This window comes from Neoarius graeffei, chromosome 21 (assembly GCF_027579695.1).
Source record: "Neoarius graeffei isolate fNeoGra1 chromosome 21, fNeoGra1.pri, whole genome shotgun sequence".
NCBI lineage: Eukaryota > Metazoa > Chordata > Actinopteri > Siluriformes > Ariidae > Neoarius > Neoarius graeffei.
In genome coordinates this window covers 42,924,710-42,946,104 of record NC_083589.1, presented here as the reverse complement: position 1 = coordinate 42,946,104, position 21,395 = coordinate 42,924,710, and the positions used below count along the sequence as shown (strand labels likewise).

The following is a 21,395-nucleotide window of genomic DNA, read 5'->3' as shown; positions in this document are numbered from 1 at the left end:
CAATTATCATTGTCCACCTCAGGCTCAGTGAATATTGGTGAATAACCTCTACTTCTTCGTCTCAGTTATTATTCACCGATATTCACTTTGCCTTTGGTGAATAATTGTTAGTCGCATCCTGAAGTATTTTCACGGAGCCACAGCAGTTAACGAACAACTTAAAAAAAGATTTGGTTTTAAAGGAACAGTCCACCGTATTTCCATAATGAAATATGCTCTTATCTGAATTGAGACGAGCTGCTCCGTACCTCTCCGAGCTTTGCGCGACCTCCCAGTCAGTCAGACGCACTGTTACTCCTGTTAGCAATGTAGCTAGGCTCAGTATGGCCAATGGTATTTTTTGGGGCTGTAGTTAGATGCGACCAAACTCTTCCGCGTTTTTCCTGTTTACATAGGTTTATATGACCAGTGACTTGAAACAAGTTCAGTTACACAAATTGAAATGTAGCGATTTTCTATGCTATGGAAAGTCCGCACTATAATGACAGGCGTACTAACACCTTCTGCGCGCTTCGGCAGCGCATTGATATCTGAGCTCCGTATCAATGCGCTGCCGAAGCGCGCAGAAGGTGTTAGTACGCCTGTCATTATAGTGCGGACTTTCCATAGCATAGAAAATCGCTACGTTTCAATTTGTGTAACTGAACTTGTTTCATATCCCTGGTCATATAAACCTATGTAAACAGGAAAAACGCGGAAGAGTTTCGTCGCATCTAACTACAGCCCCAAAAAATACCGTTGGCCATGCTGAGCCTAGCTACATTGCTAACAGGAGTAACAGTGCGTCTGACTGACTGGGAGGTCGCGCAAAGCTCGGACAGGTACGGAGCAGCTCGTCTCAATTCAGATAAGAGCATATTTCATTATGGAAGTACGGTGGACTGTTCCTTTAAGACTACATGTACTTTTTTTTTTATCAGCACAGTTTTTATCCCCCACTGGCCGAAAGGCCCAAAGGGGGCTTGTCGTGGTGATTTCCGTCTGTCCCAGGAAAGGGTGCTCACCTTCTGAAATCAACTTCTCTCACAATATTTGAAGGAATTTCATGAAACTTGACGAGGAGATTGTCGGTAGTACGCATATGGTAATTTTCGTTAAATTCGGTCACATTTTACCGGAGTTACAGCCCTTGATTAACAAAATTTGCACGTTTTGACAATTTCATGAGTGTCCTCCTTCTGAAATCAACTCCTCTCTCAATTTGTGGAGGAGTTTCTCGGAGCTTGGCAAAAGGCTTTGTTATATGACGGTAATATACATATTGCGATTTAATTTTGTTTGTGAAAATTGAGTTTTGACCCTTGATTTAAATAACTTTTTTGACAATTTCATGAGGGTGTTTGTTCTTCTGAAATCAACTCACGATTTGTGGAGGAATTTCACCAAACTTGGCAAAAGGCTTCATTATGACGTTATACAAATATTGAAATTTCGTTTAATTTGGGCAAATTTTACCAGAGTTATGCCCTTCATTTATTAACAAACTTGTATTTTGGCAATTTCATCAAGGCATGCTTGCTTTCTGAAATCAACTTCCCTCAAAATTTTTGGAGGAATTTCATGTAATTTGGCAAAAAGTTTTTATCCCCCGCTGGCCAAAAGGCCCAAAGGGGGGATTGTCGTGGTGCTGTCGGTCTGTCTGTCCTGGGAAGAGGACTCACCTTCTGAAATCAACTCCTCTCTCAATTTTTGGAGGAATTTCATGAAACTTGGCGGGACTCTCTTTTATTATATGTCCGGTAATACACGTATCGCAATTTTGTTCAATTTAGTCGTGTTTTGCCAGAGTTATGGTATCGTTGCCGGGGGGATATTGTGCTCTCTGAGCACTCTTGTATTAAATATTAGGGAACATCCAAGAAATAAGTTGGTTCCCGTCATCACTTATGTTATACTGTAGCTGCGTGTTTTTAATCTGGCCTCAGATTTTAGGGGGAAAAAAATAATAAACAGCATTACCCTACCAGTATCAGTTGACTTTTTTATTTTTAATTTATTGAGGCCCAGCCAGAAATGATCATGATTAAAATCTGATTAATTGTGCAGCCTTGAACATTTAGTATCATTTATCTCATTTCTATGCAAAACTGCCTGAAAGCAGCGACCTTTAAAAAAAAAAAAAGTTGATGCAGTGTTGGTGCTGAGAAGCTTTGCCCCAAAACCTGAACGTTATCCACATACCAGTGTGATCCCACAGTGTGTCCACAACAACCTGCTGTCTTTATCAACCTACCCACAGTCTTCAGTAAGGTCACAGTCTATTCGATACAGTCATGTTTCCATAGACTGATACCAGCCTTGTTGCATGACAGGTGTGTGTGTGTGTGTGGGTGTGTTCACTTTACCTTTCCACTGTCTCACACCTTTTTCCTTGCTGAGTGACCCAGAGCTACTTCACCTCACGGAGAGCGTTGTTTTGTACCATGTTCTGAGGTTGTTTCTCTTTCTGTCAGCAGATGGAGGATGAGGACGCAGGGAGGAAGAGCAAGCAGCAGAACGGGGGAGTTTATGAGGACAGCAAGCACAAAAAGGTGGAGAGAACCCAAAGGTGGGTCACATCACACAGGATGCCTTTATCAGTTTCTGGCTGAGATCAGCATGTTCATTAGAGTATCTGCTGTGTCTTTAATTATTTTCCATAACTAATTAAACACAGCAGTTTGCAAATATTTAAATAAATAAATAAATAAAAAATGGATGATTCATTCACTCCTACGAGCACGGTTTCATTGCAGTAGACTAGACCTTACTTGATGCATACGGAAGTAGAGAGAAAAGCAGAAAAATGCATGTTCTATCCTGACCTTGGATTACTGCCTGTGTGGAGTTTCACATGTTCTCCCAGTGACTACGTGGGTTTCCTGCAGGTTTTTCTGATTTGCTTACACCTCTCAAAAACATGCCTGCACACGGATTGTGTGCATGCATGCAGCCATGGCTTGAAGGTTAGCGAAACATCCTTGGGCCCAAAGAGCTGCTGGTTCAATTCCTGGGACTGGCAGAAAAACGTGAGGGGAGTTGAGTGGATGAACAGCACTTCCCCTCCTTCTGTATCGTGCATGCGTGGCGTCAGATGGGTTAAATGCAGAGGAGGAATGTCACTTCTTCCTTTTTTTTTTTTTTTTTTAAATGTACACCTGACACAGGCTGCTGCTTCTTGTGTTTTGAGCTCGTTTCTTATTCAGGGTATATTCCCAACACACACCCCTTGTCCAGTGGTCCAAGGATGGACTCAATCACCATGACGAGGATCCTTTTGACTACTTTTGTTATACCTCCACTCCAAGGCGGGAGGGTGTTATACTGGTTTACCTCTGTCTGTCTGTATCTCCATATTTCCGTCTGTCCAAAACACCCTTTTTCTCAGCAACCACAAATCATAGCCACTTGGTACCAAACTTCAGCTTGGGGTTTTATACCGTGTGTACCGTTTTCAAGTCTGTCGCACATCGACTTCCTGTTTACCGACTGAATGTATTTATGAAACCTGTAGGGTGGATTTACGAAATTTTCGTAACCCTTTTTCTCAGCAACTACAAATCACAACTGTTTGATATTTGGTACTGAGCTTCAGTTTGGGGTTCTATACCGTGTATATCGTTTTCAGGTCTGTCACACATCGACTTCCTGTTTAACGGCTGAATGTATTTACGAAACGGTGGATTTTGATGCCATTTCAAGAAGCAAAACGCTATTTCAAAATGACAGTTAACCAGGATGCTGTTTGAAATACCTGGGGAGAAACACTGCTCTTGACTTGCTTGTTTCAGGGTTAATTATTTGTTGAAGTCAGCATTCATACAAAGTTTCCTATTCCTTCGATTGCCTGCATTCTGATATAAGCGAGAGCGGGGGGATACGTAAGTGAGCAGTAGCTCACAATTTATCTTGTTCCTTTTGTCATTTATGGAATATTTTTACCAACCCCATAAAAATACCGGCTTCTAAAGTTATAGATTTATTTTTAATTAAAATTATTTAAATGTCTCATCTCATCTCATTATCTCTAGCCGCTTTATCCTGTTCTACAGGGTCGCAGGCAAGCTGGAGCCTATCCCAGCTGACTATGGGCGAAAGGCGGGGTACACCCTGGACAAGTCGCCAGGTCATCACAGGGCAGAAACAGACAACCATTCACACTCACATTCACACCTACGGTCAATTTAGAGTCACCAGTTAACCTAACCTGCATGTCTTTGGACTGTGGGGGAAACCGGAGCACCCGGAGGAAACCCACGCGGACACGGAGAGAACATGCAAACTCGGCACAGAAAGGCCCTCGCCGGCCACGGGGCTCGAACCCGGACCTTCTTGCTGTGAGGCAACAGCACTAACCACTACACCACCGTGCCACCATTATTTAAATGTGTTTTTGGAAATAAATTCCAAAATGTCAAAAATTAAACTGAGGCTGCATACTGTGTTCAACCCAAAATTTGCATCAATGAGGCAATTACAGGAATTTCATTCTTTTAAGAATGAAACCTTTAAACAACAGTCTGGCAATCTGATTTTTAAAACATTTGGTCAATTAGATAAAGAATGCAAAAGTGAGTATGTATTTCTTTTATTCTATATTTATGCATTGTTCTGATAAACTGAACATCCTGGAGCAATCTTGTTAAATATTAAACTTTGTACACGTTAAGCTCCCAGCTTATTATTCAGATATTCATCTTAAAGCACATTTGTAATACTTTTAAAATGAATAACTGGGCAGAACAAAAGTGTTCACCATATTGTCTGGATAGTCCGAGTGTGCTGTGATGCATCATTAGCAGCAGTTTGAAAGGAAAATATCTCTGAGGAAGCGTGCGTTGGCCTTCACCGTCCCCAGTTGGTAGCTTTCATATGATAGGGGTGTGCTGGCTGTAATTCAAGACTGTAACTTTAGACGTGTGTGTGTACCTGAACACCTTTCAAGACCGTATTCCTACCTCGGAGTGTTAGCATATGGTTGTACGCGTACTCCTATGGATGTATTCATACATGTTTTTGTTTATGCGTGCGTGTGTGTACCAGCCGTGGCAGCGTGCACTCTTCTGAGGGTCTGGCAGCAGAGGAAGGGGACGACGGGGAGCAAACACGCCTGGAGGCTGAGAGGAAGCTGGAGGAGCTGAAGAGGAGGAGAGACGAGACGGAGAACGAGGAGTTTGAGAGGATGAAACACAAGCAGCAGGAGGCTGAGGCCGAGCTGGAGGAGCTGAAAAGAAAGCGGGAGGAAAGGAGGAAGGTGCTGGAAGAGGAAGAGAGGCTGAAGAAGCAAGAGGAGGCTGACAGGAAGGCAAGAGAGGAGGTGTGTTAAATTAGTGTCGCACATTCCTTCCTTCCTTCCATCGGCGTCGAAGGGTGTTTTTAAGATTGATTTGTGCCTGCAGTTAACGTTTTCTGAGGAGTATCTTTTTCTAGAGCATTTCGATATTTGTGTTGGCCTTCGTTTCTGGCTCCGGATCAGGTTTTAGCCTGAGAATTGAACCTCTATGAAAAGGAGCACATTCTTTGTATTCTTGCACCAGCCCTCAGTGTCATTAGGGCCTCAAAAAAAAATTTCCATTTTTTCCCCCTTTATATAAAAAGGTTAAGATAAAATTTGACCGAGCCTCTGTCACATTACACACATTTCCTTATTAGGATTTTCCTTTTTGAGTCTGTTCCTGTGAGAAACCTGTATAACCCTGGATAATGTACACAGCAAAATCCCCAGTGTTGAATTAACACCCAGAGTGTTTATATAGGTCCAATTGGACCCAAATTAACTTTGAAAGTGTTAATTCAACACTGAGGAATTTGCTGTGTATGTGACAGAGCTATAACTTCTTTTTATTGTTATCACGATCACACGGACCATGCCATTTCACTCCAGAGTCCAAATTCAAACAAGCACTTTTATAATGTGCATTACAGATTACAGCACACCATCATTTAAACGTCTGCTCTGTATGCAACAGCTCTGCTGTATTTCTCAATTACATTATGCAAATGTACCCATAACCTCATGCAGTCTTTAAGCTTTGAGCAGGCCTTAACCATGCCAGACTGTGTGTCCCGGTCAGCTCACCTGTTCCCTGCATTGTGGTACTAACAAGCTCCTTGTTCCTAATTAAAAAGTGGAGTAAATAAAGGACTAATTAGATACCACAAGGCCCCGCGTCTGACGGCTGAGAGTCGAGCCAAGAGCCGCCGCAGGCTGAAAAAGAGCAGCTTTATGATTCCCCAGCTGAGATGGAATTCACTGCTTCATTAGCATGCTGCTTTCTGGGGAGTCTGTTAGGTGTGCATGTGAGAGAGAGAGAGAGGGGGAATGGAATCGGATTTGAGGGTTTTTTTTTTTTCTCTTTCTCATGCAGGAGGAGAAGAGGAGGATGAAGGAGGAAATAGAGAGGAGAAGAGCGGAGGCGGCTGAACGGAGACAGAAGGTCGGAGAGGAGATTGACGGAGAAGCCAGCAAGCCCTTTAAGTGCGTGAGCCCCCGAGGATCCTCTCTGAAGGTGAGCTCCCACTCATTCAGTCGATCTCTCTCTCTCTCTCTCTCTCTCTCTCTCTCTCTCTCTCTCTCTCTCTCTCTCTCTCTCCTGTTTTTACGCTTTTCTTTTCCTGTGTCAGTGTACTGACCGACTCACAAGAACACACTGGCTCCACCAATGCGTACACTGCTGTCTCTATCATTTAATGAGAGGAAGGACAGCTTATCGGCATAAAGAGGAAATTGTTTCCAAGAAAAATGTGCATTTGTGAATGTTTGTCTCTGGCCATTAAGGGTGGATGCATTTGCTCAAATGTAATCTGGTTAAAGGCTCTGTTGTGGTTTGCATGCATGTATGTGTGTATATAACTCACTCACTCACTCACTCACACCTTTTGCATTGTGCCTCGAATATACTGTATATCCGTAACAGAATAAACGTTAAGATAATTAAGAAAAAACAATAGTGCTACTTGGAACCCAGCCATTCCTGACAGCTCACAGGAACCAGCCTAACTGCTTATAAATTCTTATTTTTAATGTTGACACAACTCCTGAGTAGTGTTACCAGGGTTACATGACCCCTACGTTCAATGGCCACTTTATTAGGAATATTTTTTTTTTTTTTTTTTGTATCCTGCAGATACAAGTCAAGAGCTTCAGTTAATGTCCACACCAAACATCAGAATGAGGGAGAAAATTTGATTTTGTTGACTTTAACCATGACATGGTTGGAAACTATTCATCTTCTGGGATTTTCATGCACAACTTTTTAAATAGAATTATGAAAAATAAAAAAATCCATCCAGCTAGTGGCATGTCTGCAAGCAACAATGCCTTGTTGATGCGAGATTTCAGAGGAGAATAGCCAGACTGGTTTGAGCTGACAGGAAGGCTATGCTTACTCGACTGACCCCTTTTTTTTATTATTATTATTTTTTTTATATAACCATGGTGAGCAGAAAAGCACCACAGAACGCATAACATGCCAAACCTTGAAGCAGATGAGCTACAAGAGCAGAAGCCCTCATCAGGTTCCACTCCTGTCAGCCAAGAAGAAGAATCTGAGGCTGCATTGGGAACATAAGGCTGGACAGTTGAAGATTGGAAAAAGACAAGATCCCCCCCCCCCCCCCCCCCCCCCCCCAAAAAAAAAAAATTGTCTAGTTTCTGTGCCCGTTGCAGTCTCCGGTAACTTCTTGTTGTAGTCAAAGTCAAGGAAATCACATTTTGACCCATTCTTATCTTTAAAGGTAGTCTGCCTTTCAGATTTTTCAAGTGTAGGTCATAAGAATTTTCCCTGACACCCAATTATTTTTGTTTAGTGGACTGAAAGCTACGGAATTCAAATCAGTCTTCCAATTTTTAGTTTTTTTTTTTTAAATAAAATAATTAATGAATTTAGGGTCACGTGGCCCTAAATTCTCTTTTTTTTTTTTTTTTTTTTTTTTTCCTTCCCTGCTTCACCATGACCTAATTCAAGATACATCATGAATCACATTGTGGGCTTTCCCCGTTTCACGCAAGACATTGTGGGATGCAAATTTGAAACAGAAGAGGAAAATGGAGGATGCGAGTATGTGAATGAAACATGAAAGACCAACTACAGTAATGGAAGGTGAGAAGAAAAGACGTTATCTTGCGAAGGAAAGGAAACGCAGGCCCAAACTAATAAATATCGGTGGTCAGCGAGCACCTCAGTGTGATCAGCTGTTCGTTTAGTGATAGAATGATGTAATGGTCAGTGCACAGTCAAAAAGAACCTGTAGATGGCAGTAATGCAACACTATGGATGCAAGCTGCCGTAAAACCCAAAAGAATGTAAATCTGCGCATGCGCACACGATTTCCTGTCTGTTTGACTGCGCAAGGCAAGTGATTTCATGCACACTATTTGCTCAGGAATCGCCTCATATTAAATAACTTCCCAGCCACAGAATGGCCTGTTTTTGTGATCTTACAGAAATAAACATCACAGTGACCCAGTTTCAGAGGGAACTAAATTTCACCAATTTTTTTTTTTTTAAATGAAATCAAAAGGATGTCTAGCTTTAATGTGAACATTAACTGAAGCTCTTTACCTTTTTATATCTGATTTTTATGTGTTGCACGTGTCACTTTATTGGCTGATTTTAGATAATTGCATGAACGAGCAGGTATTCCTAATAATAGTGTGTATAGGCCCTTGAAACGAGTCAAATAAACCTGCAAACACATTCAGAAAGGTTTATAGGAATCAACTGTCTTTGTTAATACTGATATCAGTTTGATATAACATGAGTCAGGTGCCTGAGATTTTCATTGACGTACGGTTGTGCTGTAACAATTTATTGGCTTTAGAACATCATGGCAGTTAACTTTGTAGCTCATAGTACTTCTGATATGACCAAATGTAAGTTGCATGATGTTATATGTCAAATACAGGGTTAGTCAAAATTGTTAACACTTAAATGATAGAAACCAATCGGATCTGTAGCAGAAGTTCATCAATGGCATACTGCTGCACCATCTGCAGGGATGGGAATTTTCCGCGGATCCGCGGAATTCCGCGGATTTTATCAACCCAGGGGTCATTTTTGTAAATCGTCTAAATCCGAGGAGAAAATATTTAGGGGGGGTTAGGTATGTGTTGACCCGGTCAACCATCGGGAACAAGGCTCTGTTTACATCGGCAGTTCAGAACGTACACTGTATTTGATTGGCCGTTGAGAGAGAAATATCACGATTTGACCAATGGTAAACGAGCATAGATAGGAAAGGCCAAAATGTCACATGTAAGCTTCGTTCTGATTGGTTCTTCGCATTTCGCTTTCTTACTCATTCAACATGGCGCTCCACGAGGCCGGAGATTGAGGATGTAACAGCGAATAAGAGCTTCAAAATGGTGAAAATTATCACAAAAGAAAACGAATCGCTTATTCAGATTAGCTGCTAAAAGGAAAAAAAACATCGCTGCAATGAAGCATTCCTAGAAAAAGAACAAGTACTTTGTAAATATGTTGAAAACTTAGAGTAGTGTTGCTAGTTATGTGATTGTGACTTTGGGAGCTGAGAGAACTGTTCAACAGGGAAATTCTGTTTCTGTTGAGACAAGTTCACTGCAAAAGAAGTAACTGCATTCTTTAATAAAGTAACTGAAACATTTACAGGATTATGTCAAATATTCTGTCTTTGTGTTTAATTTATATTCATCATTCCTTTCATTCTAGCATGAAGTTAAAAATTCTTTTTAGCTGAGCATTATTGAGACTATTTTTGTTTATTAGTGTCCAAAACTCAAGCTTCTTTGGACTGAAAATATTATTCAACTGAGCAATCTGAGACCATTTCTAGTGGTCTAAAATGTATAAAACTCATTAGCTTCCGGGGGCCTTTGGCCCCCTGAACCCCTGACCAGGCTCCGCCCTGGACCTGGCTGGGGGCCGATGGCCCCCAGACCCCCGATTAAATTTTCAGCTGAAAATACAATTTCTCATTCTCATCCCTGCATCTGTAAGTAGACGTCTGACATCACTGTTGGGGTGTCAAAGCAGGGCCCAATTACGCCAGCAGCCGTCATGGCGCACCACACGTTCAGGAGAAAAATAATCCATTAGTGTTAACATGATTTTGACTAGCCCTGTATTGAAACCTAACTTCATGATATTTTAAAGTCAGAAAAAATGTTTCATAATGCTCTTGCCATAGTGTCTTGGAATTGTCATAAGTATTCATAAAAATCTTGGCAGCCATGTCAGTTCAACACCATTATGAGACTTTGACATGGCAGAAGTACACTGAGGTACAAAATCAGCTGTCAGAGTTCTGATATAAGCCAGGCTGGAAAATGTCCTGACGCAGCCTTATGCCATCTGATATGTCACTTGAATCAGGTGTTGTGTCAAATTGATGTCAAATCGTAACAAAGCAGTTTTTGACAGCTGATAGCGATTGAATGTAGGTGTATTTCACTTGTTTTGAAAGGTCTGAAGTATTACAATTATAATACCCCCGCTCCGAAGGAGGGGGATGTACTGGTTTAACCCTGTCTGTCCGAAACACCCTTTTTCTCAGCAACCACAAATCATAGCCACTTGGTACCAAACTTCAGCTTGGGGTTCTATACCATGTGTACCGTTTTCAGGTCTGTCGCACATCAACTTCCTGTTTACCGACCGAAATGTATTTATGAAACCTAGAGCGTGGATTTTGACGCTATTTCAAGAAGCAAAATGCTATTTCAGAATGACTTAACCAGGATGCTATTTGAAATACCTGGGGGAGAACACTGCTCTTTACTTGCTTGTTTCAGGGTTAATTATTTGCTGAAGTCAACATTCACAATAAGTTTCCTATTGCTTGCATTCTGATAAGTGCGAGCAGGGGGATATGTAAGTGAGCAGTAGCTCACAATTGATCTTATTTGTTTTAAAGCACATTTAGAAATTGCTAAGAATTTTTCAGTAACTAGACTTGCTGTATGTAGTTATTAGAATGAAGAATGTAAGTCCGGGTCCACAGGTGGGCACTGGGAGTTAAGTATTACCCAGACTAGGAACTTTTTCACTTGTGTCGCTAAACTCCGAAGATATCATGTTAATCCAGTGCTACATTCTTTAAAGGTACATATAAACATGTCACACACAAGGCTATTAACAGAAGTCTCAACTGGGACAGAAGTAGCTGGTATAAGTGCGTACTTCCTTCTATAACTTTGCTTTGGAGTCACTATTTCATTGGATTCAAATAACAGGTTTAGTAAACAGACTGTTATACAGATGAACTGAACACTAACCACACACTTCCTGTCATGACACATGAATAACGTTGTCCAGTTTGTGTTGCTTGGTCCGAAAGGGCTTATTCAGTATCCCCTCTTTGTCCACAGCTTTACTTTGTCATCATGTTCACTGTATGTAGTGCATGCTGTGTGATCTTTAGGTGTGAGATCTGACTACTACTGATATTGCTATTTTTATGCACTCAAATGTTTTTATCTTTCTTTATTATGTGTGTCGGTCTGGGAAACCCATTGGATGTCACTGTGGCTGAATTCTGGAAAAGTCTGGTTTTGGTCAAAATTGGGTTTGTCTGAGAATAACATACTTGAACAGGTCTACTGTAAGACATCATAAATAAGTTTCATGAAGACAGCATGAAAGTGTTTTTATTTAATCTTTTCTAGAAGATCGCCATTCAAAGATCAGGTTAAGTAAGGTGCCAGTTTAAAACAAAAGTCAGTCTGCTTAAAGATGTCTAAAACCTTGTTAGCAGAGTGTGATTTTCCTTACCCAGTGAATGGCAGGCTTTGGATGTGTTGCTGAAGATGCTGTACATGCTATAGAGAACTGTACATATGCATAATCAGTTTATTTTGTAATCAGATACCATCTGTCAAAATGGGCGCTTTTGAACCAAACAGTTGTAGGAACTCTGAGAGGAATTACAAGAACTACATGCCTTCTTGAGGGCTTGCTGCCCCCCGTTAGTGTTCATACCACCAGTAGGAACGCCGAAATGACGCAAGCCGGCTTGCTCGTGAAGTTAGCAGCTAATGCTAGCGAACGTTTTTATATTTTGCTTCGATGTGTCAACATGTGTGACTTGTGGCATGGGAAGGACACTTGATTTTAGACATGTCAAATCCACACTGTATTTGTGTTGTACGTATCCTCAACCTGGATTTCTTAATCGGGCCATATTCCTTTTTATTATTATTATTATTAGTAGTAGTAGTAGTATAAATTGCTAATGCTAGCATTAATAGCTGTGGTTTACACAGCTAATATTAGACAGATTTTTTTTTTTTTTTTTTTAAATCGCAGTTGCCAATGCTGCGTTGTCTCGCGGCCAGTCAGTGTACACTTACCATACCAGTCAAAGGTTTGTACACCCCTACTCATGGGTTTTTCTGTATGTTGACCATTTTCTACATTGTAGAACAACACTGAAGACATCAAAACTATGAAATAACAACATCTGGAACACATGCTAAATTATGTGGTAAACAAAAAAGGTTTTTTTTTAATGTTTTATATATTAGATTCTTCAAAGTGGCAGCATGGTGGTGTAGTGGTTAGCATTGTCGCCTTACAGCAAGAAGGTTCTGGGTTTGAGCCCAGTGGCCAACAGGGGCCTTTCTATGTGGAGTTTGCATGTTCTCCCCGTGTCTCTGTGGGTTTCCTCCTGGTGCTCCGGTTTCCCCCACAGTCCAAAGACCTGCAGGTTAGGCTAATTGGTGGCTCTGAATTGACCGTAGGTGCGAATGGTTTTGTCTGTGTGTGTCAGCCCTGTGATGATCTGGCGACTTGTCCAGGGTGTACCCTGCCTCTCGCCCATAGTCGGCTAGGATAGGCTTCAGCTTGTTCGTGACCCTGCACAGGATAAGCAGTTACGGAGACTGGATGGATTCTTCGAAGTATCCAGTGTTTACCTTGATGATGCTTTGCACACCATTAGCATTTTCTTAACCAGTTTCATGAGGTAGTCACCTGGAATGCTTTCCAATTAACAGGTGTGTCCCATCAAAAGCTAATTAGTGCAATTTCTTGCCTCCTTAATGCGTTTGAGATCAAATAGTAAATAATAAAAATACAATAAATAGCCTTATTCCACAACTGTAGGAATCCATATGTCAAGAATCGCTCAACTAAGTAAAGAGAAATGGCATCCATCATTTACTTTTAAGACATGAAGTGACTTAATAAAAATAAATCCTTGATTTAGAAGGTGTCTCCAGACTTTTCACTGGTACTGTACGTCAGTTCTGGAAAACAAACAGAACTTTAGACACTAGTTGAAAATGTCAACACTTGGCCATGTGAAATGTTTCCCAGGCCGCCATACATGTATCTGTTTCCTGTATTATCTCACTGGAAAATTTGCATGTTTCTGAGCATTGTCTAAAGATGAACAGCATTCTTGCTTCCTTCTTTTTTGCGGTTTGTTGAGGTAGCTATTTGAAATGGACAGAATGAGTGTGTTGCTGCTTCCATCAGCATGTCAGTACTGAGGGAACGCAGGAAGACCATTAGCCTAATAGGATTACTGTAACCACATTTGAAAAGAGCTGTTTCAAACATGCCAGGGAATGGGGAATTTCCTGAAGGGAGTATTTTAGGAACTCCCACATTCGCTAGCTTCAACAGTAAGAGGGGGATGGGACGCTGGACGGCTTGGGGGGGGAGGAGTGTGTGCGCGCGTGTGTTCACTTTGCGAGAACGCTTCTCCCAGCCCCCCCAGCCCTCTTGTCATATATTATAAACATGCTGTAGTTCCCACAGAGATTTTGGGCTGAAAAAGGGGTCCTGCTTTTCCTGGCCCACTGACAGGCTAAAAAGAACAGTCTAGTCTCTCTGCCTCTCAGCATAGCTAAGCCCAAAAGGGAACGTGTGTGTGTGTGTGTGTTTCCACATGACCAACACAGTGAGCTTTCCATCCGTTATCTGATCTCTCTTCCCAGATTGGTGAAAGGGCAGAATTCCTCAACAGGTCAGCGCAGAAGAGGTATTTGTCCAGATTTTCTATTTTACAAAAGTCTCAGAATCTGAGCTTGTCTTTCTAGCACATGGGCTCAAGTTGAAATCGTTACAGATGTACACAACTGAGGTTTTCTAAATGCACAAAAACCCTATTCATACATTCACCGCACCATCAGCAGTTAGTTTAGTCAAGATCATGCAGCAGTGGGGTTTGGTTTGTTTATTTGATTGATTGATTTGTCTGTGTGTCAGCGCCGTGAAGACGTCTCACTCTCCCGTTGTGTCCAAGATTGATAACCGATTGGAGCAGTACACCACGGCTGTGCAGGTGAGCCCTACGCACAATCTCGCCGACTGCATTTCACCACTTCCCACTGAACAGCACATTGCACATGTTATGATGGAGATCTCTCGAGGCATACAAATCTTTCGACCAGAATCATGGAGTTGTAAACATGGCAAGTCACAACGAGCAGAATGTAGTGTTTTAATTACATCACAAGACTTTCATGAAGGCACACTTGAACATAACTGATATCACATTCAGACCGAATTACACAGCGCTCATCTAAACTAGCATGCCAACGTAAATCGTATTAGTTTGCATTTGCTTCATGTGAAATATACAGATATAACTTTTATATTCTCTCAGTGATGCCTTTATCACTGCCTCCAGCAGCTTTGCGCATCCTCTGCAAAGCTCTTATACTCTCTCTCAGTTCCAATATTCTTCCTGACATCTCTGTTCTAACTCTCTTTTATAAATTCTAAGTCTTTGTAGATTCTTCTTGGCATTTCTGTTATTACTCTGTCAAACACTGCGTTCTTCAAAATACATCTGCGATGATTGTGGCGAATGTTTGACTTTTATTATTTTGGTCCTTTTCAAAATATTTTTTCTGTTGAGTATTGAAACTGTACCCACTTTAAAAAAAAAAAAAAAAAACTTTTTGTGAATTGTAAATAAAGACATGATTTCCTCTTTTCACCAGAAAGAATGAGGAATGCAAACTTGTCTAGTTGCCGATTGCCAATTTTCTCTGCAACCGTTAGCTCGGTGTCTGCTTGCTAGATTAGGGTTTTTTTGTTTTTTGTTTTTTAAATGAAAGATGTATTAAACAAAGATGACATACTTGCATTAGGGGAAAATATATACTGTACATTGTATATGTAGAATGTACAAGAAAGTACATGACATGGTGTACTATATATCATGGATTCTAATATTTTTAGGCGTGAATTGTCATTTTATAGAGTCCTGTATCCAAATACACACTGGATTTACTGGATTCCAAATGATTATACGAAGATAGGTTTTCTTAAAAACACTATCTTTGACTTTATGTATATTTTAAAGAAAAAGACTTCATAAATTTCATGAATCAATAAAATCTATCCAGAGTGCACACTTTGTCGGCTATGTACATAATGTCTAATACAGCAAGTATATTTATGGAACTGCTAGATCAGTTACTATTATTATTGTCAGACTGCTATGATGTGTGTATTTCCGTGTGTGTATATAACAGAGAAATTCACCCTATGAAGTTAGCCAAGCTTTTATTAAAATACTGCCAATATGATACAAATGCAGCATTTTACACTCCTCCATTAGTCATTTTGACATGTACATGCGCTCAAGAGGCTTTTACTGTCAGTCCATCTTTCTTTCTCTCTCTCTCTCTCTCTCTCTCTCTCTCTCTCTCCCCTTTTCAGAGTAATAAAGAGGTGCGCTCGCCACGTGTGGCTGCGATGGACCTACCCGTGGTTTCTGATGGCGTGCGGAACATTAAGAGCATGTGGGAGAAGGGCAACGTTTTCAGCTCCACCATCAGCACACCCTCCAGCAACAAGGTCAGCAACATTCAGTCAGAGCACACCGATGGCCACGTGGCCCATCTTTCCTTTTTCACCATGTTCCTGTCCACCCCAGCACTCTGATCTTTGATTCTCAAGGAGTTTTCGCTTCTGTTCTCAGGATGCAGCTGGAATAAAGGTGGGCGTTGCAGGTCGCATCAACGATTGGCTGAATAAAACACCAGAGACGAGCAAAACGCCAGGAGGAAGACCTGTGGTAGGCTACAAGCGCTGATAGTCACTTTGCATGCCTCTGCGTATTCTTTGCTAGATTAGGACATGAGCAGACATGCCTTTTGTAATAAGCTGTCTAGCTGGCACCACCTAGTGGCTGTGGTGTGCTCACTGTACAGTACTGATGTAAGGAATGCAAGGGTTATGTCGCTGCCCTTTGCCATCATGTGGCAGTCACTCATGCTTTATCAGTTATGTAATTCAGTCTGGTACCATTAATCTGTCTTCACTCCAGTGGACTGCTTAGTTTAAAGGTGTAATTTGCACGATTTAATGTTTCTATACTAATATAATTATACCATTGTAATAGATCTCACTAGTTTGCATTTTTCTAGCCCTGAAACAGGCCCAGCGGCACGGTGGTGTAGTGGTTAGCGCTGTCGCCTTACAGCAAGAAGGTCTGGGTTCGAGCCCCGTGGCTGGCAAGGGCCTTTCTGTGTGGAGTTTGCATGTTCTCCCCGTGTCCGCGTGGGTGTGCTCCGGTTTCCCCCACAGTCCAAAGACGTGCAGTTAGGTTAACTGGTGACTCTAAATTGACCGTAGGTGTGAATGTGAGTGTGAATGGTTGTCTGTGTCAGCCCTGTGATGACCTGGCGACTTGTCCAGGGTGTACCCCGCCTTTCGCCCGTAGTCAGCTGGGATAGGCTCCAGCTTGCCTGCGACCCTGTAGAACAGGATAAAGCGGCTAGAAATAATGAGATGAGATGAAACAGGCCCCTGATTCAGTTTTAAAGACAAACCATGAGGCATTTATATGTAGTTTCAGCAGAGGGGAAATGTATTTGGTGAGAGAAAAGGGGAAGGCTGGTCACGGTCATTCTAACTGTAGTTTAATTCACAGGCAGTAGAAAGATCTCGAAATTACAAACTTCTTTTCACAAACTTCTGGTTCTCTAGTTCCAGCAGGTACACACTAAAGCCAAGTTTACATTAGACTGTATCTGTCTCGTTTTCTTCGCGGATGCACTGTCCGTTTATATTAAACCGCCTGGAAACGCCGGGAAACGGGAATCCGCCAGGGTCCACGTATTCAATCCAGATCGTGTCAGCTCCGGTGCTGTGTAAACATTGAGATACGCGGATACGCTGTGCTGAGCTCTAGCTGGCGTCGTCATTGGACAACGTCACTGTGACATCCACCTTCCTGATTCGCTGGCGTTGGTCATGTGACGCGACTGCTGAAAAACGGCGCGGACTTCTGCCTTGTATCACCTTTCATTAAAGAGTATAAAATTATGAAAATACTGCAAATACTGATGAAAATACTGCCCATTGTGTAGTTATGATTGTCTTTAGGCTTGCCATCCTTCCACTTGCAAGTGGTAAGTGATATGCGCTGGGATCACACACACAGCGGCTCAGTCCCGAATCACAGCTTGTGCACTTCACTCGCGCGCTCTGTGAGCTGCGCAGGGCCGGAGTGCGCACCCTCCAGAGGGCACTCGCTGTTCAGGGCGGAGTGATTTGGAGCGCAGGATGCCTGCGGAGCCGAGCGTATCCGTGTATTGGTGTTGCTGTGTGCACGCAAATCGTGTATTGGTGTTGCTGTGTGCACACTAATCGTTTTAAAAACGTTAATCTGATGATCCGCTGATACGGTCTAATGTAAACATGGGCTAAGAACCCCTTAACATGGAAGGGACTTTAGAGCTTGACCATCAAAACCATCGCTGTAAAAACAGTGTGTGTGGGCTAACAGCTGTGTTCTTGTTGGTGTCAAATGAAGTCCGTCATGTGCACACTTAAACACGGTGAAATTCATCCTCTGCATTTAACCTGTCTGAAGCAGTGAACGTGTGTGCGCGCACACGCAGCCATACTACAACGCCCAGGGAGCAGTTAGGGGTTAGGTACCCTGCTCAAGGGCACTTCAGCCCAAGGCCGCCCCATTGTTAACCTAACCGCATGTCTTTTGAATCTTATCAGCATTGATATCTGCCATATATAGAGGAAGTGAAATACGTAATTATTAGCTGTAGTCAGTAATATTTGAATAAACAGTTAACGAACCTACATTACAATAACTTTTAATCATGGATAAGAGCGCGTTCTTGGGCATGATGTAAAGCAGAGTGATTAAACCCCCTTACTAAAATAAAAATCACTATTTTTATAAAATGAGGACAACAAATAGGATAAATTGTCATGTTTTAATAAATAATTGAATTACCTATTAATAATAGTCTTCCACCATGCAATCTTGTCTGTTAACACTAGGCTTTGGTTGCTAAGCAACACAACATACAAAGATTAAGGTATTCTGTGGACAGAACAATGGCTCAAGTGTAATGGTTTTATTGGTTTAAAACCCGGGGCATTAATACAGAATTAAATTACCGTGATGTAGTTATGTATATTAAACTTCCCAACGGCTTTGAACACGGCCCAGCGAATCGCATTGTAGAACTGAAAGTATCCATTTTATAACGATAAGCATTTAGCGCTTTCCTCATGCTGGCGTGTGAGACTCGGTGGAGAGTCGGTGGCTGGTTTCACATGTCACAAAGGGAGCACCTTCTTGCCCTCGCCCTCCCCAGTTGGTAGCTGTCAGATGACAGGGAAGAGCTGGCTAGTGGGTGGGAATTGCCAAAATGAGGGAGAAGATGGAAACCAGACGGAAATATCTCATGCTTGATATTCCTATTTAAAAAAAAAAAAAAAAGCTGTTGTGCAACTACTTTCTCTAAAATCCTAGCTAGAATACGTTTGTTGGAAATTTGAACACCGATAACTGATGTGTAAATGACTGTTATCCTAGCATCAGCGAAAGGTGAGGTAAATTGCATATGATGTCCGATGCACTGAATGTTTTCTCTGTTTGTCCTCTGTCTGCTTAAGTTCCCCCCCCTGTTGCCTAGATCAGTTCCTCAGCCTTGCTTTCTTCTGGGCTTTTCTCCTCTGTCCCCTCTTCTCCTTTGTCTGTGCTGAGGAACAGGTAGGAGTAATGCCTCTGCAGTGCTCTTCACTTTCTCTCTGTATGCGTTCTTCACTTTTCTTTTGATTGTTAGGCGTACGTCTGTTTCTTCAAACGTTTTTGTCTTAGCCCTGTATGTGACACTACTTTTTGTCTTTTTTTTTTCCTTTTTCAGGACCTGAAACCTGGTGATGTAACTGGCAAGCGTAATCTATGGGAAAACAAAAGCTCCTCTGCTGCCAAGGTAACCTGCTACATAACTAGCATCAATTATTTTTTTTGTACTACAGACTGTCCCCGGGGAAGAATTATAATGCCTTTCTTCTTGCTAAAAACAGCCAGTGTGCTTTTATCACCCTTTTTGATTTCGATTGTCATCTTAAAAATCAGTCGATATAGTCCTCAGTATTTCAAGATAAAGAACAATAAGAAGTGATTGGTGACCGTTAGCTGAGCAGTAACACTGTGTGTTTTTGTTTAAAGACTTCTTCCTGCTAGTTGCCTTCAGATTTGGCTCCTTGAGGAGGTAAATGTTACTTTATCATAAGGGATGCACAGCTGATCCTGTTCACAAAATCACAAAGCAAATAAATTCACTCGCTGTGACTCACTGTCTCTCTTTGTGAAGGAGTGACTCTTGCTTTTCTCTCTCTTGCTCACTGGCATGGGAGGGGAGGGGGGTTATGGAATGCTATGCATTGCTAGTCACTTTTAAGGGCTGCAAGCAATTTCTAAAGCCTCCTGTTTGTGTAATGTGCCATGCAGGGCTTATTTTGAGTAAGGTATAGTCACCTAAAGTGCTTGCGCCTACTTTCTTCTATGTTCTGTCTCTAAACACGTTTGCGCGCACATAATATGCAGGTCATTCTGTTACCTTCTATTTTAGCACAATCCCTTGTTGCTTTTGGCTCCTACACTAACAGACACACTCGCTCACACATACATACCCTGAACAGCTGCCAGTATAGCAGATCGCATCAGCCCCTGCTCTGTATGCTAAAGCTGAAAAGGCATGCCGTAGCCTCGACTCTCCTGCATGAAGCCACATGTTTGCAGAGGGATGATGTTCCTCAGATAAAGCAACACAGCCGAGATACTTATTTTGATGCTCTATCTTTGGCAGTATCTAAGTTGAACATGTTGTGAGGCAGCACGGACATGTAGCGGCCATGTTAAGGCCAGGCCAAGGCTAAGGTTAGCTATGCACTGCACTGCAATTAATGCTGAGAGCTAATGAAGGGAAAGCTGTGTTAACGGCCACACTGATGAGACGAAAAACTTTGGTTACAACCATAATTCCAAATTCAGTATTTCATTACACCAGCCATGATGAGCTAACAAATGGCGGCTGGGCTTCCACCTGCCTTATAACCTACAACGCAATGTGTTTGGGGTTCTATATTAAGTTTTTATAAGCACACCTCTTCCTTGCTCTGTAAAAGGAGGGTGGTCCAGTGAGAGACCCAACGCATTCTATCAGATAAATGGGAGTATACTGTAGTTGTGACTTACCCTGTGTCCGAAATCGCTCCCTACTCACTATATGGTGGCGACGCCATTTTGTAGTGCTTTCCAAAGCCTTGGTGAGGATTATTTACACCCTATATAGTGCACTCACGGTGGTGTAGTGGTTAGCGCTGTCGCCTCACAGCAAGAAGGTCCTGGGTTCGAGCCCCGGGGCCAGCGAGGGCCTTTCTGTGCGGAGTTTGCATGTTCTCCCCGTGTCCGCGTGGGTTTCCTCCGGGTGCTCCGGTTTCCCCCACAGTCCAAAGACATGCAGGTTAGGTTAACTGGTGACTCTAAATTGACCGTAGGTGTGAATGTGAGTGTGAATGGTTGTCTGTGTCTGTGTCAGCCCTGTGATGACCTGGCGACTTGTCCAGGGTGTACCCCGCCTTTCGCCCGTAGTCAGCTGGGATAGGCTCCAGCTTGCCTGTGACCCTGTAGAAGGATAAAGCGGCTAGAGATAATGAGATGAGATAGTGCACTCAGTGTCCCACAATGCATCATGAAAAGTCGTGTACAACCAATGGTCACTAACCAAAGCAATACATCCCATCATGCTGAAAGAAAGCAAGTCTCAAATTTAATTTAATAAAAGGCAGTGGCAAAGAAGAAAGTATTCAGCCTTGATTAAAAAAAAAAACTGAAAGATGCAGGTACTTTGTATTGATTAATGTGGGAAATGCGTTCAGTATAATATGGATTTATCACAAAAATACATGCGTGTGTTTATTTTTGAAAACCCACCAGCCGACTGATCTGGCATGTTTTAATTGTGCAACAGTAAGGATGTAAATACCAGCATGACGGACTAGTGTCCAAAAGCGTTTTTTCATTTTACTAATGAGCTCACTATATAGTTCTCTATATAGGGAGTAGTGAACAAGTGAGCGATTTTGGACACAGGGTTCTCTTCTCTTGCAAGCATTAGTTCTGGTATCTCATTATGGAATATCGCGACACCC

The 21,395-nt window shown here is 42.0% G+C and overlaps 1 protein-coding gene across 7 annotated transcripts in view; it reads left to right on the top strand.

Moving 5' to 3' along the window:
• Positions 1-21,395, top strand: part of cald1a (caldesmon 1a) — a 95,244-nt gene that overhangs the window by 65,891 nt on the left and 7,958 nt on the right. For 4 of the 7 annotated variants that reach the window (XM_060903179.1, XM_060903178.1, XM_060903181.1 and 1 more), the window contains 8 exons: positions 2,457-2,548; positions 5,023-5,296; positions 6,348-6,488; positions 13,904-13,947; positions 14,175-14,250; positions 15,639-15,776; positions 15,901-15,996; positions 19,103-19,171. In XM_060903179.1, coding sequence (XP_060759162.1) covers positions 2,457-2,548; positions 5,023-5,296; positions 6,348-6,488; positions 13,904-13,947; positions 14,175-14,250; positions 15,639-15,776; positions 15,901-15,996; positions 19,103-19,171 — 930 coding nt within the window. Of the gene's footprint in view, positions 1-2,453; positions 2,549-5,022; positions 5,297-6,347; positions 6,489-13,903; positions 13,948-14,174; positions 14,251-15,638; positions 15,777-15,900; positions 15,997-19,102; positions 19,172-19,410; positions 19,454-21,395 lie in introns of all 7 variants that reach the window. The other 3 variants (XM_060903180.1, XM_060903182.1, XR_009651006.1) reach the window with 2 other exon arrangements.